Below are 15,625 nucleotides of genomic sequence, written 5' to 3' on the forward strand. Positions count from 1 at the left end.
CGTGGCCTGGTTCAGCTCAGATTGGAGGTAGGCGGGTGTAAAAGGACACAAATCTGTTTACAATTTCCGCTTCATAGAGATGAATGGAGGGTCCGATTGAGTCGGACCGATTGTGTGAAAGGGGCCTTTCACACTAATGCAGCGCAGTGTACCTGTGTCTTTCTTGTGGGTTAGCTACACTTTGCCCTAGACTTCTATTATATCCTGCAGGTGTGGTGCACTTTCTGACAGCTCGCCAAACCCGCAGGTAATAACAGAAGTTTATGCCTCAGTGCAGGTAACCTGAAGGTGCACTGCATCTGCGGATCAGTTTGAAAACAGCCCAGTAACCACTGCGCAGATATGCCCATATATACACTGCAATTTTAGTAATAAACTGACCTTTAATAACAGTCTTCCATTCAGGTATCGCTGGCTGTTGCTGTCCCTGGCAGAGTGCATTTGGTATCACTTTGCCTGTGGCAAGAGATGGCGCGATACAGGAAGCATCAGCTTATACAGCTCTGCTCCACAGCTGCTTGCTTTGCCGGCTTCAGTAACAACACAGATGCTCTGGGGTGGCGTGTCTGCAACCCATGATCTGGGCTTGCCAATCTGCCATCCCACAGAAGGAGGTCGCGAGCCACATGTAGCCCCCAGGCCACTGGTTGAGCACCCCTGGCCTAGGTCATCTTTATGTAGAGCAACAATTTATTTTTCAGAGCCTCAGAGAGTTCTTTGCCATGAGGTGCCTTGTTGAACTTCCAGTGATCAGTATGAGTGAGTGAGAGTGATGACACCAAATTTAACACACCTGCTCCCGATTCACACCTGAGACCTTGAACACTAATGAGTCACATGACAGCGGGGAGGGAAAATGGCTAATTGGGCCCAATTTGGACATTTTCACTTAGTGGTGTACTCATTTTTGTTGCCAGTGGTTTAGACATTAATGGCTGTGTGTTGAGTTATTTTGAGGGGACAGTAAATTGACACTGTTATAGAAGCTGTACACTCACTAGTTTACATTGTAGCAAAGTGTAATTTCTTCAGTGTTGTCACATGAAAAGATATAATAAAATATTTAAAAAAATTATGAGGGGCGTACTCACTTTTGTGAGATACTGTATCTCCTCTAATACTATATACAGTATATATTTCCTCTAATAGTATATACAGTATATCTCTTCTGTCTGTTATTCTGAGAGTGGATTAGAAATTTTGCTCTCTAACCATTTAGTGGTTATTGATATTTACCACTGCATAGAGATATCATGCAAGGCATTTTGCCCTGTTTGTGATGGGACAGTCTCACCACATCTGGTGTGAACCAACCCTAAGGCTAGAGCAGGCATCTTATGTCTATTCTAAGTCAGACACAGATGTGCTCATGTTAAAGACGCACACACTGTGATAGTATAGCTACTTTGTCATACCTATCATTTCCCTGGTTATTATTAGGCAGGGTTTATACCAAATAGGCTTCTGGTAACACACTACACGTTTCCGTATTGTAGATTTGCATGAAGAATCATTCTGTTTTAATCTCTTGTGCAGAAATGAAGCCCCCTTGTACACCTGGGGCCAATCACATAGGCTCCAGAAGCATAATTCAGCACTATTTTTTCTCTTGGTAAAAACTTTGGCCAGGTCAGGTTCACTTTAATTCTCTAAATGTCTCTTGCAGTAAGATCCCCCCCTGGCCAAATTCCTGTCTCTCCCCTTTCCCACCTCATTCCACCTACTGCATTCCACATAAGGATGAAAGGGGAGAACAGGAGCCCCTTCTAATGGCTTCAACATGGGAGTAAAGCTGTAAACAGGAGAGCAGGCCTTTGTGTGAGAGTCCTTTAGAAGACATTCGTAGTATGAAGGCCCTGGCATTTGACAACAACTGAAATATCTTTTTGCTGGGTTGACACTTTAAAAGAACTGGCAGTTTTCGGTACATTTGTTCCAAAAGTTTTATTATATCTCCAGCATAGATGTAAAGATACACCAGAACAATGAAAAGAATGCCACTGAGAGAATAAATGTCAAGTGAGCGCAATGCATATTTAAAAAAAGATATAACATTTCTATAGGATACCTACATACTATTTAGCTTATTCTAGCATGGCTAGCTGTAGCACCACTTCTCTTTGTTGTTTGTTTATATTTAACTAATATCTGGAAGAATCTTTAAAGCAGCGGTCTCAAATTAGTGGCCCTCCAGCTGTTGCAGAACTACAAGTCCCATGAGGCATTGCAAGGCTGACAGTTACAAGCACGAGTCCCAGAGGCAGAGGCATGATGGGACTTGTAGTTTTGCAGCAGCTGGAGGGCCGTCAGTTTGAGACCCCTGCTTTAAAGAATATGTAAGCCCAACATATCATATTCCTGACATATGACTGCCGCACCATGTATTTGTATAGGAAAGTGTCCTGTTCTCTTTGTATTGCTTCCTATGTGTGAAATCCCTGGTGTTCCTGCCAGTCTCTCCTTTTTTTTTTTTTTTTTAATTAAAAAAAAGAAGAAAAATGACCACACTAAGTGATCAGTTCTGTAGCTGTCCTGGAAACTCAGCCTGCTCTCCTCCAATGATTAGACTTGGGCCCCCCACCTCCATAGCCATTCAATGGGTTGCTCAGTTTACTGCTATATCCTCTCCCCCAGCTCTTATGCAGCTGAGAACAAAGGGAGTGTGATCACTTATAAAAAGGGGGAAAAAAAATCTATCCACAAATGTTTTGCATTAAATTTCAATTTTAACCACTTAAGCCCCGGACCAATTGTCAGCCTAAGGACCAGAGGTCTTTTTACAATTTGGCACTGCACTGATTTAACTGGTAATTGCGCGGTCATGCAATGTTGTACCCAAACAAAATTTGCGTCCTTTTCTTCCCACAAATAGAGCTTTCTTTTGATGGTATTTTATTGCCTCTGCAATTTTTATTTTTTACGATGTAAATGGAAAAAGTCTGAAAATTTTGAGAAAAAAAAAGATATTTTCTACTTTTTGTTATAAGAAAAATCGAATAAACTCAACTCAATTTTAGGAATACATTTAGGCCAAAATGTATTCAGCCACATGTCATTAAAAAAAAAAAATGTCAATAAGCGTATATTTATTGGTTTGCGCAAAAGTTATAGCGTCTACAAACTAGAGTACATTTTCTGGAATTTACACAGCTTTTAATTTATGACTGCCTATCTCATTTCTTGAGGTGCTAAAATAGCAGGGCAGTACAAACCCCCCCAAATGACCCCATTTTGGAAAGTAGACACCCCAAGGAAATTGCTGAGAGGCATGTTGAGCCCATTGAATATATATATATATTTTTTTGGCCCAAGTAATTAAATAATGACAAAAAAAAAAGTTAACAAAAAGTTGTCACAAAATGATATATTGCTCACACATGCCATAGTTATAAGTGGAATTGCACCCCAAAATATATTTTGCTGCTTCTCCTGAGTACGGGGATACCACATATGTGGGACTTTTTGGGAGTCTAACCGCGTATGGCACCCCGAAAACCAATCACTGCCTTCAGGATTTCTAAGGGTGCAAATTTTTGATTTCACTCCTCACTACCTATCACAGTTTCGAAGGCCATAAAATGCCAAAATAACACAAACCCCCCCGAATGACCCCATTTTGGAAAGTAGACACCGCAAGCTATTTACTGAGAGGCATGTTGAGTCCAAGGAATATGTTATATTTTGCCACAAGTTGCAGGAATATTACAAACTTTTTTTTTTGCACAAAGTTGTCACTAAATGATATATTGCTCACACATGCTATGGGCATATGTGAAATTATACCCCAAAATACATTCTGCTGCTTCTCCTGAGTATGAGGATATCACATGTGGGGGACTTTTTGGGAGCCTAGCTGCGTACGGGACCCCGAAAACCAAGCACCGCCTTCAGGATTTAAATATAAAACGCTACCAAAAAAAACTGTTAGCGATCGCAGGGATCAGGCCTGACTCTGCGAACGCTGCAGTTATGTGTTTAGTGTTTTGTAAGTGACAGTGATCGATCGATACTGCACTTGGGTGGGCTGGGCGGAGGGGCAAAACGCAGGTGCTAGCAGGTATCTGGGCTGATCCCGCTAACCATGCATTTTTTTTTTGTAACCCTAAACTGCTGGGGACGCTAGTATAGATCTGATCAGATCAGATATTGATCTGTTCAGATACTATACCACTACGGGAGGTGTATGCTTTGCGCGTGGGTGTTAGCGGTACTGGCACTAACCTAGCACTGCCTGGGGCGACGCAGACCCTATCTGACCCTAAAACCTAATTGATATCACCAGCCGAGTGATCAGGAGGTTAAACCTTTATTGGGTAATAAATGGTGGGTGCCCCGATGCTATAAAAAGCAAACTAACTAACCAGCGTCACCCGTAACACTTATACGGTGATCACTGGTGAAAGGGTTAACTCTAGGGGCAATCAGGGGGTTAAAACCATTATTAGGTAGTATATGAGGGTACCTAACGCTATAAAAACCTGGCGGTGAACCTAAAAAATAACTAGCTACCTAGCGGCACCAGTGACACTAATGCAGCGATCAGAAAAACGATTGCTTAGTGACACTGGCAAAAGGGGGTGAACGGGTTAACTAGGGGCAATCGGGGTTAAACCTTAATTGGGGGGTAGGGGGCTACCCTGGACCTAACACTAACTGCTCTGACACTTTTTACAGTTACAACTGACCCTAAATGCAGTGATCAGTAAATAAATGATCACTGCAATCAGTGACACTGGGGGGGGGGGGGGTGATCGGGGGGTGACTGGGGGTTAAAGTGTGCCTATGTGTATCTACATGTCAGTGTAGTGTTGGTGCACTTACTAGGATGTCTTCTCTCCTCGCCGTCCGGTCAAAAAGACCGCCCCGAGGAGAGTGACATTACTTCCTCCTGCCTGTGTTTACACTACACAGGCAGGGGAAGCTTCTCATTCGTCAGGAGCGAAAGTGGTTAAAATAGGTTGCAATTAACCATTTGTACATTAACCACTTCAATACTGGGCACTTCCACCCACCTCCTTCCCAAACCAATTTTCAGCTTTCAGCGCTGTCACACTTTGAATGAGATCCCTCCCTCCTGATTGGCTAAGACACAGCAGTGGCACCATTGGTGGCCGCTGCTGTCAGTCAAAGTTAGCCAATCAGGAGATAGAGGGGCCCCTGGCCGAACCACGGCTCTGTGTATGAAAGGACGCACAGAGCAGCCCCGATCCTCCTCTTCTCAGGTCCCTCTTTGGTGCTCCTGGCCCCTCCCTCCAGTTAAGTGGCCCCACAGTAAGCAACTTGCTATGGGTGCAACCAAGCGGAACCACAGCTCCGTGTCCATTGGCCTGCCCCCTTTCTCTCCTCATTGGAATACTGACTTTGATAGTAGTGGCTTCTGACTTTACAATCTCTTTAAGGCTTGTTGTAAACCCACTGACATAAAAAAAAACAGCATAGCATACTAGCTCATTATGAATTACTTACCTTAGACCAAAGCCTCCCGCAGCGGTCCTCATACAGCGCTCAAGCCGATGACATCTCCAGAAGTTACTTCCGGGTATCACAGGCCCCAGCGCTGTGATTGGTCAGAGCCACAATGATGTTACATGCGTGCGGGAGCCGCCTAGTAACTAACTGAAGCAATGGCACGTACGTGCAATTACTTCAGTGTGCATGTGCTGATGATGTAGGCACATACAGATACAGGGGATATCTCTTAAATAATGTGGGTTTAGTAGATATCCGGGGTAGCTACAGGTAAGCCTTATTATAGACTTACCTGTAATAAAAAGTGGTTGTAAAGGGTTTACAACCACTTTAATGCAAAGTTTCATACTATAGTGGTGAAAGTTATGTTTTTTGCTTTTCTCAGGAATCTGTAGTTTCAGATTGGGGACTGGAGCTTGAAGGTTACAAAGTGTCTTGGTTGGGACGAAGGTTGGGAAAGTTACAAAGTGTCTTGGTTGGGACGAAACCTTTAATCCTGACCCGGATTTTATTGGATGCCTGCAGCCTGTGTGAGTACACAGGTGTGTAGGGTCATTATATACTCAAGTCTGAGGATAGCTCAGGGACCCCAATTTGGAGACAGCTTCCATATTGGAGACAGGAGGTTTTGTCCCAGAAGTCAGGTCAGTTCCTATCGGGGTTTCAGGTGAACTCCTATCCAGAGGCCAGGAGTGGACCGTGCAGCGGGGTGCTGCAATTAAAGGGGGAGTGAGCTTAGAGAACCAGGAAAGCTGAGCAACACAGTCAGAGGGATTGGTAGGATGCTGACAAGGGAGCCAGGTGGCTTGGCATTTTCAGTTAACTGTTGATGTGGAAAAAACCCTGTGTAGGCAACTGATTTCTATGTGAACTGTTCCATTATGTTTAATAAAAGTGGGCTACCATGCCCTAAAATGCAAGGTGGACTATCCTAACTCAATGTAAAACGCACCTACCACATGAGCATAATCGCCCCAACAGCGCAGCTGGTAAACCAGAATGCCCACTGCCTAATTCACACACTGAAGATGACCTTTACCCAAATGGATAGTTTTCTGGGGAGAGTGGAATTGCCACTCTCTCGGAGAGTGATGGGTATAAGCTTGATTCCCCAATAGTTTTAGAGGAGCTGCAGCAAGCGGTAGCCGGCATGTCCAATCGAAAATCCCCCGGTCCAGATGGGTTACCATTGGAGACCTATAAACACTATGGGGAGGTGTTACTCCCAGAGCTTTTAAGGACATTGAACTGGGCAGCTGAGAGGGGAAGTTTGCCCTCCTCAATGTCAGAAGCTACCATAGTAGTAATGCAAAAGGAGGGGAAAGATCAGCTCGAAGCATCCTCATATAGACCAATATCATTATTGTGCTCTGACATTAAAATAGTGGCAAGGGTGCTGTCATCCAGACTGAATAAATGTATTTCAAAACTTGTTCATCCAGATCAGCCAGGGTTCATACCTAACAGGTCTACAAGTATTAATATAAGAAGGCTATATATGAACCTCCAGGTCCCGACAGAGAATATGGGCTAGAGGGCTATTTTGTCCTTAGAAACAGCTAAGGCTTTTGATAGCCTTGAGTGGGGATATCTCTGGCGGGTATTGGAGAGGCTCGGATTCTGCCCGATATTTATAGAATTGCTGAAAACACTATATAACTGCCCAAACTCCAAACTAAAAATCAGCAACGAATACTCAGAAAAGATCCCGCTCAAGAGAGGGACGAGACAGGGGCGTCCTCTATCACCCTTGTTATTTGCACTGGCAAAGGAACCCCTAGCAAGCACGGTTAGATCATCAACTGAGCTGCAGGGATTCCAAAGGAATTGTGGGTATGAAAGGATAGCACTTTATGCAGATGATGTCTTGTTCTTTTTGGGGAATACGGAATCTTCATTAATTAAAGTAATGCATATAGTGGAGGAGTTTGGTAGATACTCGGGCCTAGTTATTAACTGGGAAAAGTCATCCCTTCTACCGGTTGATCCACTCATTAATTCCATCCCTAGGGGAATATCCCTGTTAAGAGTAAGGCCCCTTTCACACTGACGTCCCGTTCAGGCCCGCCTGTCAGATTTTCAGGCGGACCTGAACGGGTGCTCCATAGAGCTCTATGGAGCGTCGGATGTCAGCGGTGACAAGTCCGCTGACATCCGACCCGCTCCGATCCAAAAAAGTGTAACGGAGGAAAAAGCTATTTTTCCATCCGTCTGCGGATCGGATCGGGTGACGACGGGCACTGCGGTCCGTCGTCATCCGATCTCCCATAGGGGAGAGCGGCGCTGTGACAGGTCCGTCCCTGCGCAGTGTGCAGAGACAGACCTGTCATCTCCCTACTCCGTCGATCCCCGCTGAGCAAACGGATATCCACGGGGTGGATCAGAACTGATCCGCCCCGTGTGAAAGGACCCTAACAGAGAAAATGAAATACCTTGGTATAGTGGTGTCACATGATCCTAATCAGTACATTACTGATAATTTAGCTCCACTTCTGTTAAAATTTAAGTGGAAATGTGACATCTGGAGCAGACTTCCTTTGTCAGTGGCAGGGTGTGCCAACTTGATTAAAATGATCTGGATGCCACAGTTGCTGTATTTGCTTCATAATTCTCCAGTTTTGATTGGGGAAAAATGGTTTAAAAAAATAGACACTTTTTAGAGAGCTAATATGGAAGAAAGGCCAGGATTAAACCAACAAAGGATCCAACAAAGGAAGGGGGATTGGCTATTCCTCAACCATACAGCTACTACTTGGCAGCTCAATTGCAGCAATTGGGGATGTCCACCCCAGGTGGGGGGGGAACGCCAGTGGTAAAATGTTACAGGGCTCCCCACATAAATACGTAGTGGAAGCGCTAGAGTCAGATTCTCTCTATAGAGAGCACCCAACACTAATGTTGGTCACTAAAATCTGACAGTTAGTCAAGAGAACGATGGGGTACAGGGGAGTTACAGAATAGTCGCCCATTTGGAACAATAAAAACCTGCAAGAACTACTCCCCCTAGAGAAGAATAAGGAATGGGAAAGACACTGAATAAACCGGTTGACTCAACTGTACGAGGGTAACACCTTAAAATCGTTTGTTGAGTTGAGACAAGAGTATGGGATATCAAATCATTTTACAGTTACTTACAGATCAGACATGCTTTGGTTAATCAGTTTAATAACTATATACCAGAATGGAGTGAGATCCCCCTTCTCCAAAAAATAATTAAGGGGGATACCACCAAGGGTCTTTGTATCAGAGGTGTACTTGCAAATGATGGGCAAATTCAACAGCAAGATAGGGTCCCTTAAGAACAAAACAAGATGGGAAGAGTATGTAGGAGTAATTACAGCAGAGCAATGGACAAGGATCTTAGAATTTGGACCGTTGGTGTCGGTGTCTCCCTCGCAAAAAGTGTCACATTTTTTCTTATTGCATAGAGCCTATTATACCCCTAAGAAACTGTATATTTTCGGCCATCGACCAGACGATAAGGGCCCTAGATGCATGGAGACGGGGATCTCGTACACATGGTATGGAGATGCCCAAAGCTGTTTTGATACTGGACAGAGATTTTAAAAATTATTAATACAACATTCAGGGTCGTGCTAGAATCAGAACCTAGAGCATGTGTTCTGGGCTACATAGGAAAAGACATTGGGGCGATGGGTTACAGCAATTACAACAGTGATTGCGAGATGCCTGTATCAGGCAAGGAAATTAATTGCACAGAACTTGCAATCACGGAACCCCCCGACCCCGGAAGAGTGGGTTAGGTCCATAAATACATTAGTATGGAAGGAAAAAGCAGCTCTAACTAGGCAAGGCAACTATAATAAGTTTTTAAGATGTGGAAACACTGGTTGCAAAGGATGAATGCCCACTTGTGAGTGATGGATAACGTGTTGTATGCAAAGCTTATTTAAAATGAGCAGCAAAATTTAGAAAATAAGAATACGACAAGAGTTTGAAATTAAAGATCAGTGTGCACAATGTAAATTTGCATCTTACACGGGAAGGGTAGGGAGGGGGGATAGAAGAGGGATAGTAAAGCAGATAAAGTTGTAAGTAATAGTAACTGCCAAAAAAAATTAAAATGTTTTGTATGTTTTTTTTTTAACATGAAAATAAAAATTATTTGGAAATCAAAAAATAAATAAAGGAAAAAAGAAAAGAAGATTCCCTTTGCCCAATCCCATTTATATTGACAAGTTTGAGTGACGTAGTACTTGGGGGATAAAGGACCTCTTGTAATACTACAGTCACCATTGTTCGAAAGCTGTAAACACATTAACTGCTTTTGTCCAAATCCTAATTACTGACCAATGTCAATATAATCTCTTCTTGTTTGTTTTTTGCAATCTGAGGCTGTAGAATAGTTCTCATGTTTATGCTAGCCTTGGGGGAATCTGGCTTTTAGTTACTGATGGTGCTCTAATATAGCCAGTATTTGTCAGGCAATGAACCTTATTTGATTTCTAGTCTATGATTTGTTATATTCTCTGATTGTAGTCTGCAAAATCTCAAGAAGAGACACTCAAGGACAGACAGACACAGGTGATGGCTCGGGGTTTGCCAAAGCAGAAGCCAATTTCTGGAGTTAAGCATATTTTGGTTGTAGCTTCGGGCAAAGGAGGTGTTGGCAAATCCACAACTGCAGGTAAATAATATATCCATATCTCTATGGAGACCTGAAATGTTTATATTTTACAGAAAGAAGACATTATTATAAATATATACTTTTTGTATTTTAATCATATTCAGAGCTAAAGCACCTATAGATCTTGGACAAGTTCACAAAGTATTGAGGATCACGTTGTAAATGTCCTATGTGTGATGTTCATAAATCCTCAGTGCACAGGATTCAGAATGGAGAGTGGGAGAAGATCAGTAATTGTGATCTCTTCTAGACTTAAAGCGGAGTTCCACCCGTTTTTTAAGTTTATTAAAAGTCAGCAGCTACAAAAAGTGTAGCTGCTGACTTTTAATAAACAGACACTTACCTGTCCCACAGTCCAGCGATGCGGCTGCCCCAAAGCCTCACTCCTCTCCGCAGCCCCGGCATTGCAAGTGTGGGCACCCAGCTGTGGCCACTTGCGGCTTCACAGCCGGGTGCACACTGCGCATTTGCAAGTTGCTCTGCACTTTGTTAGTGGCCTGGCAATCTTCTGGGACCTGTGACCTGTCCCAGAAGATTGCAGAGAGGAGGGGTTGCCTAGGCGGCAGGGAGACCAGGAAGTAGGAACTGGGTGCCTGTCAAAACTAGGTACCTGCCCCCCCCCCCCTCCAAAAAAAAAAGTTTAGTGGTAAAAATAAGTGTGAAGTGCAAGATTGCGGTGGGTGTAAAAAGATATCCTCTTGGCGACTTCAGACTGTAGGCTTGCAGTGGCTGAGTGCGGGTGTATCAAGATGGCTGTGATGGAACGTTACTTCCGTTATGCGATTTTCACGGGTCGCCTAATCTGATGGAACACGGTAAGATCTCTCTGGAATCCATAGACTGGTAAGTACCTGATTTCCAAAAGTCAGCAGCTACATTATTTGTAGCTGATGACTTTTAATTAATTAATTTATTTTTAATAAGTTCCTTTTATTAAGTATACACAAGTCAGAGGTAGAAGAATAGACTTCGGGCCATCATTTAAGATGAACTTTCAGGCCCTGTTCACATATGGGCAATTTGGAATCCAAACTACGGCAAACTGCATGATGTGCGTTTGGGTGCCATTTTGTCTTAAATAGCACACCAAATGCCGCAAAATAAAATGTGAGCATCGGGGCAAACTGCAAAAGAGCAACAGTCGCACATATGCTGCACTATGCACAACATGTGTTTCCATGTGAGAATTGCGCGAACAAAATTACGAGCAGCAATGCTACGCTGTGGTGTGAACGGGGCCTCAGGCTGGATTCGTATTGCAGTATGTGTGAAAACACCCATGCATGGATGTGAAGGGACCAATATACAATAGTTCCCTTTACCCCTCACACTAAGCTGCATTGCATACATTTGAACCAGCCATATAGGAAAGAAAGGGGTTTCTATTAGATAAGAATTTGGAGACAGCAGTGTTTTTCTGCATGATAATGGACATAAAGTGTGAATAGGGCCTAAAATAGTTCCTACCTGAGTCCTTTATTTTTCTTTTTTTTTTTACAATTTTTGATATTAAAATCACAGCTTCTCAGCCAAATGCTAAACATGCATTGCATATATCAACTTGATTACATATGTATCCGTTTAGAAATGTATTTGCATTATGTGGGTGTGAAATATTTGTCCAAGTTCTCCATTTCTTTGTGATTTTTACATTACCCTACCTTATTTTTTTTAAAGTATATGAGGAGAACGCACGTTATTTTGCATTGTTTTCCCCATACATAAAAATGGTGCGGAGCAAAGCCACTTTGTGTGTCTAAACACTATTGACCTCAATAGAAACAAATCAAAATGCATCTCAACACATGCATATGTGGACATGTCATGACACACGTAAACGATTCATGACTGCCATCGTTGCACATTATGATACGCATTGACATCTAGAACAAAGTGCATTGCACTAGGCATTAAAAAACATGTAGCAACACTTGTTAATCTGCTGTGATGTGTTTTGATGTATTTCCCTTGATTTCATTCGAAAATGCATCAGAGGGAATGGACACAGGCCAGAATTCAGTCTAACACTCACACAAGCATTTATTGCCGCATGTTCTACATACAGGCTAATGCCCCGTACCCACATTCCGATTATCGTAAGACAGATCCTTCACATTTTGTTGCATACAACTAAGATTAAATACAACAGTCCAAAATGTGTCGTACGATTCTGGAAAACTTCCGTTGTGCGTAGCTATGTGTTTTAAATGATGTCTAATACGTGTGACCCGTGTGTCCTTCTGGTTTATTTTCATGTTTCCGATCATGCATGGTGTTTGTTTAACTACTTTTATCGGATGAATACTATACTGACTACACGATTGTCGTATGATGGGCTGTCATCCGACCAAAGTTTTCCTGTTTGCCCCTTTGGATTTGGTTGGACAGACTGTCGTGATCGGCTGTTGAAAGCTGCGTACAAACGATCTGTCCGAAAGCGACTTTTGTGGTCCGATAATCGGAACGTGTGTACGGGGCATTAGGCATGCATCACACAGGTGCAACTTCTGATTCGACTTGAGTCTCAGAATTGCATGACAAGGGAAATGTCATTGTTGGTGCCCGTTCTAATCAATGCTATTCAAAACTGATTTTGAAAAAGGTTCCTGCACTACTTTGGTGCGATTTACAGTGCAACAAAGATCGCATCACATAACTGTATTGTAAAGCGCATCAAAGTTGTGTGTGCATCAAAGCCTTACTCACAAGAGTGTACACGCACCAATTGTTTACTATAGTGGTGAAGAGTTGGATGCATTCATATATTTTATTTTTTGTTTTTATCAGTTAATCTGGCATTGGGAATTGCAGCTAGTGAACATGTAAGTCAAATATTTTTATTTTTAGTTTATTATAGTATATTTGTAAAGGATTTTAAAATGAAACCCCAGGCAATACAAATTCTATGTAGCCGTGTGTGCATTTAGTTTTTTTGGATGTATTGTTTAACCAGTTGCCGACCGCCGCACGCCGATGTACGTCGGTACAATGGCACGGGCAGGCATAAGGACATACATGTACGTCCCTTGCCTCCCGCGGGTCGGGGGCCCGATCGGGCCCCCGCCCGGTGCCTGCGGCGGTCGGTATTCGTACGGGAGCGATCCCGGACGAGGGGACGGCCATTCATTCATGGCCACCCCCTCGCGATCGCTCCCGACGAATAGAAATCCCCGGTGACATCACTTCCTCTCCTGTAATGTAAACACAGGAGAGGAAGTGATGTATTCTCTCCTCCGTGTCGGTATTTTTCGTTCCGACACGGAGGAGAGCGGATCAGTAAGTTGCACCAACACTCTACACACACAGTAGAACATGCCAGGCACACTCACACCCCCCCTTTACCCCCCGATCACCCCCCCAATTACCCCTGCCCCCCAGTCACAGTGACACCAATGTCATTTTTTTTTTTTTTTTTTTGCATTGGTGTCATTTGTGACTGTAATAACTGTTAGGGCAGTTAGAGTTAGCCCCCTTTAGTTCTAATGTACCCCCCTAACCCCCCCAATAAAGGTTTAACCCCGTGATCACCCCCCGTCGCCAGTGTCACTAAGGCTGGGTTCACATTGCAGCGGTTTATGAGAACGAATGTGATTCGCACCGCACTGCAGTGCAAATCACATCCGATCTCTGTGCGATTCGAGTTCAGCCATCCGCCGCACCCGCCACACCCGCCGCACCCGCCGCAAATTCGCACGGGACCCTTTTTTTGGCCCGCAGCAGAATCGGATCGCATGGGTGTTCACACCATGCGATCCGAGTTTGCAGATCGCACTGCGATATGCGAACTGATCTGGGGGTGTCAGTAACATTTCACTGACACTCCCAGCAGTTCGCATAGGGCAGTGTGAACTGCCGCCGGGAGGCATGCGATGCGGGAACCCGCCGCGCATTCGTGGCGTTCCCGCATCGCTCCAGTGTGAACCCAGCCTAATAAGCGATCGTTTTTCTGATCGCTGTATTAGTGTCACAGGTGACGCTAGTTAGGCAGGTAGGTATTTAGGTTCGCTGCAGCTTTTTATAGCGCCAGGGACCCCCATATACTACCGCATAAAGCCCCCTAATTGCCCCCTAGTTAACCCTTTCACCAGTGATCACCATATAACTGTTACAGGTGACGCTGGTTGGTTAGTTATTTTTTTATAGTTTCAGGGCACCCGCCATTTATTACCTAGTCTCACTAGTGTACCCCTAAATTTAGGGGTGTCTACTTTCCAAAATGGGGTCATTTGGGGGGGGTTTGTGCCATCTTGGCATTTTATGGCCTTCAAAACTGTAACGCCCTTAGAAAGCCTGAAGGCGGTGCTTGGTTTTCGGGGCCCCGTACGCGGCTAGGCTCCCAAAAAGTCCCACATATGTGGTATCCTCGTACTCAGGAGAAGCAGCAGAATTTATTTTGGGGTGTCATTTCACATATGCCCATGGCATGCATGAGCAATATATCATTTAGTGACAACTTTGTTAAAAAAAAAAAAAAAAAAAAAAAAAAGTTTGTAATTTTCCCGCAACTTGTGGCAAAATATAAAATATTCCATGAACTCAACATGCCTCTCAGCAAATAGCTTGGGGTGTCTACTTTCTAAAATGGGGTCATTTGTGGGGGTTTTGTGCCATCTTGGCATTTTATGGCCTTCAAAACTGTAATAGGTAGTGAGAAGTGAACTCAAAAATTTACGCCCTTAGAAAGCCTGAAGGCGGTGCTTGGTTTTCGGGGCCCCGTACGCGGCTAGGCTCCCAAAAAGTCCCACATATGTGGTATCCCCATACTCAGGAGAAGCAGCAGAATTTATTTTGGGGTGTCATTTCACATACGCCCATAGCATGTGTGAGCAATATATCATTTAGTGACAACTTTGTGTAAAAAAAAAAAAAAAATTTTTTTTTTGTCATTATTCAATCGCTTGAGGCAAAAAAATAAAATATTCAATGGGCTCAACATGCCTCTTATCAATTTCCTTAGGGGGTCTACTTTCCAAAATGGGGTCATTTGGGGGGGTTTTGTACTGCCCTGCCATTTTAGCACCTCAAGAAATGAGATAGGCAGTCGTAAACTAAAAGCTGCGTAAATTCCAGAAAACGTACCTTAGTTTGTAGATGTGACAACTTTTGCGCAAACCAATAAATATACAATTATTGACTTTTTTTTTACCAAAGACATGTGGCTGAATACATTTTGGCCTAAATGTATGACTAAAATTGAGTTTATTGGATTTTTCTAATAACAAAAAGTAGAAAATATCATTTTTTTTCAAAATTTGCGGTCTTTTTACGTTTATATCGCAAAAAATAAAAATCGCAGAGGCAATCAAATACCATCAAAAGAAAGCTCTATTTGTGGGAAGAAAAGGACGCAAATTTTGTTTGGGTACAACATTGCATGACCGCGCAATTACCAGTTAAAGCAGCGCAGTGCCAAAGTGTAAAAAGACCTCTGGTCATTTACCAGCGAAATGGTCCGGTCTGAAAGTGGTTAAAATAAATGTGTATAGGTTAAACTTCCTTCTTTTTTTT

At 43.3% G+C, this 15,625-nt stretch overlaps 1 protein-coding gene across 3 annotated transcripts in view; it reads left to right on the forward strand.

The window, feature by feature from the left end:
• The window catches only part of NUBPL (NUBP iron-sulfur cluster assembly factor, mitochondrial), a 69,983-nt gene that overhangs the window by 7,048 nt on the left and 47,310 nt on the right, over positions 1-15,625 (forward strand). For all 3 annotated transcript variants that reach the window (XM_077464813.1, XM_077464811.1, XM_077464814.1), the window contains exons 2-3: positions 9,970-10,117; positions 12,905-12,939. In XM_077464813.1, coding sequence (XP_077320939.1) covers positions 9,970-10,117; positions 12,905-12,939 — 183 coding nt within the window. The remainder of the gene's footprint in view (positions 1-9,969; positions 10,118-12,904; positions 12,940-15,625) is intronic.

This window comes from Lithobates pipiens, unplaced genomic scaffold (genome assembly GCF_037356315.1).
Source record: "Lithobates pipiens isolate NorthernLeopardFrog02 unplaced genomic scaffold, aLitPip1_a1.2 Scaffold_30, whole genome shotgun sequence".
Classification (NCBI taxonomy): domain Eukaryota; kingdom Metazoa; phylum Chordata; class Amphibia; order Anura; family Ranidae; genus Lithobates; species Lithobates pipiens.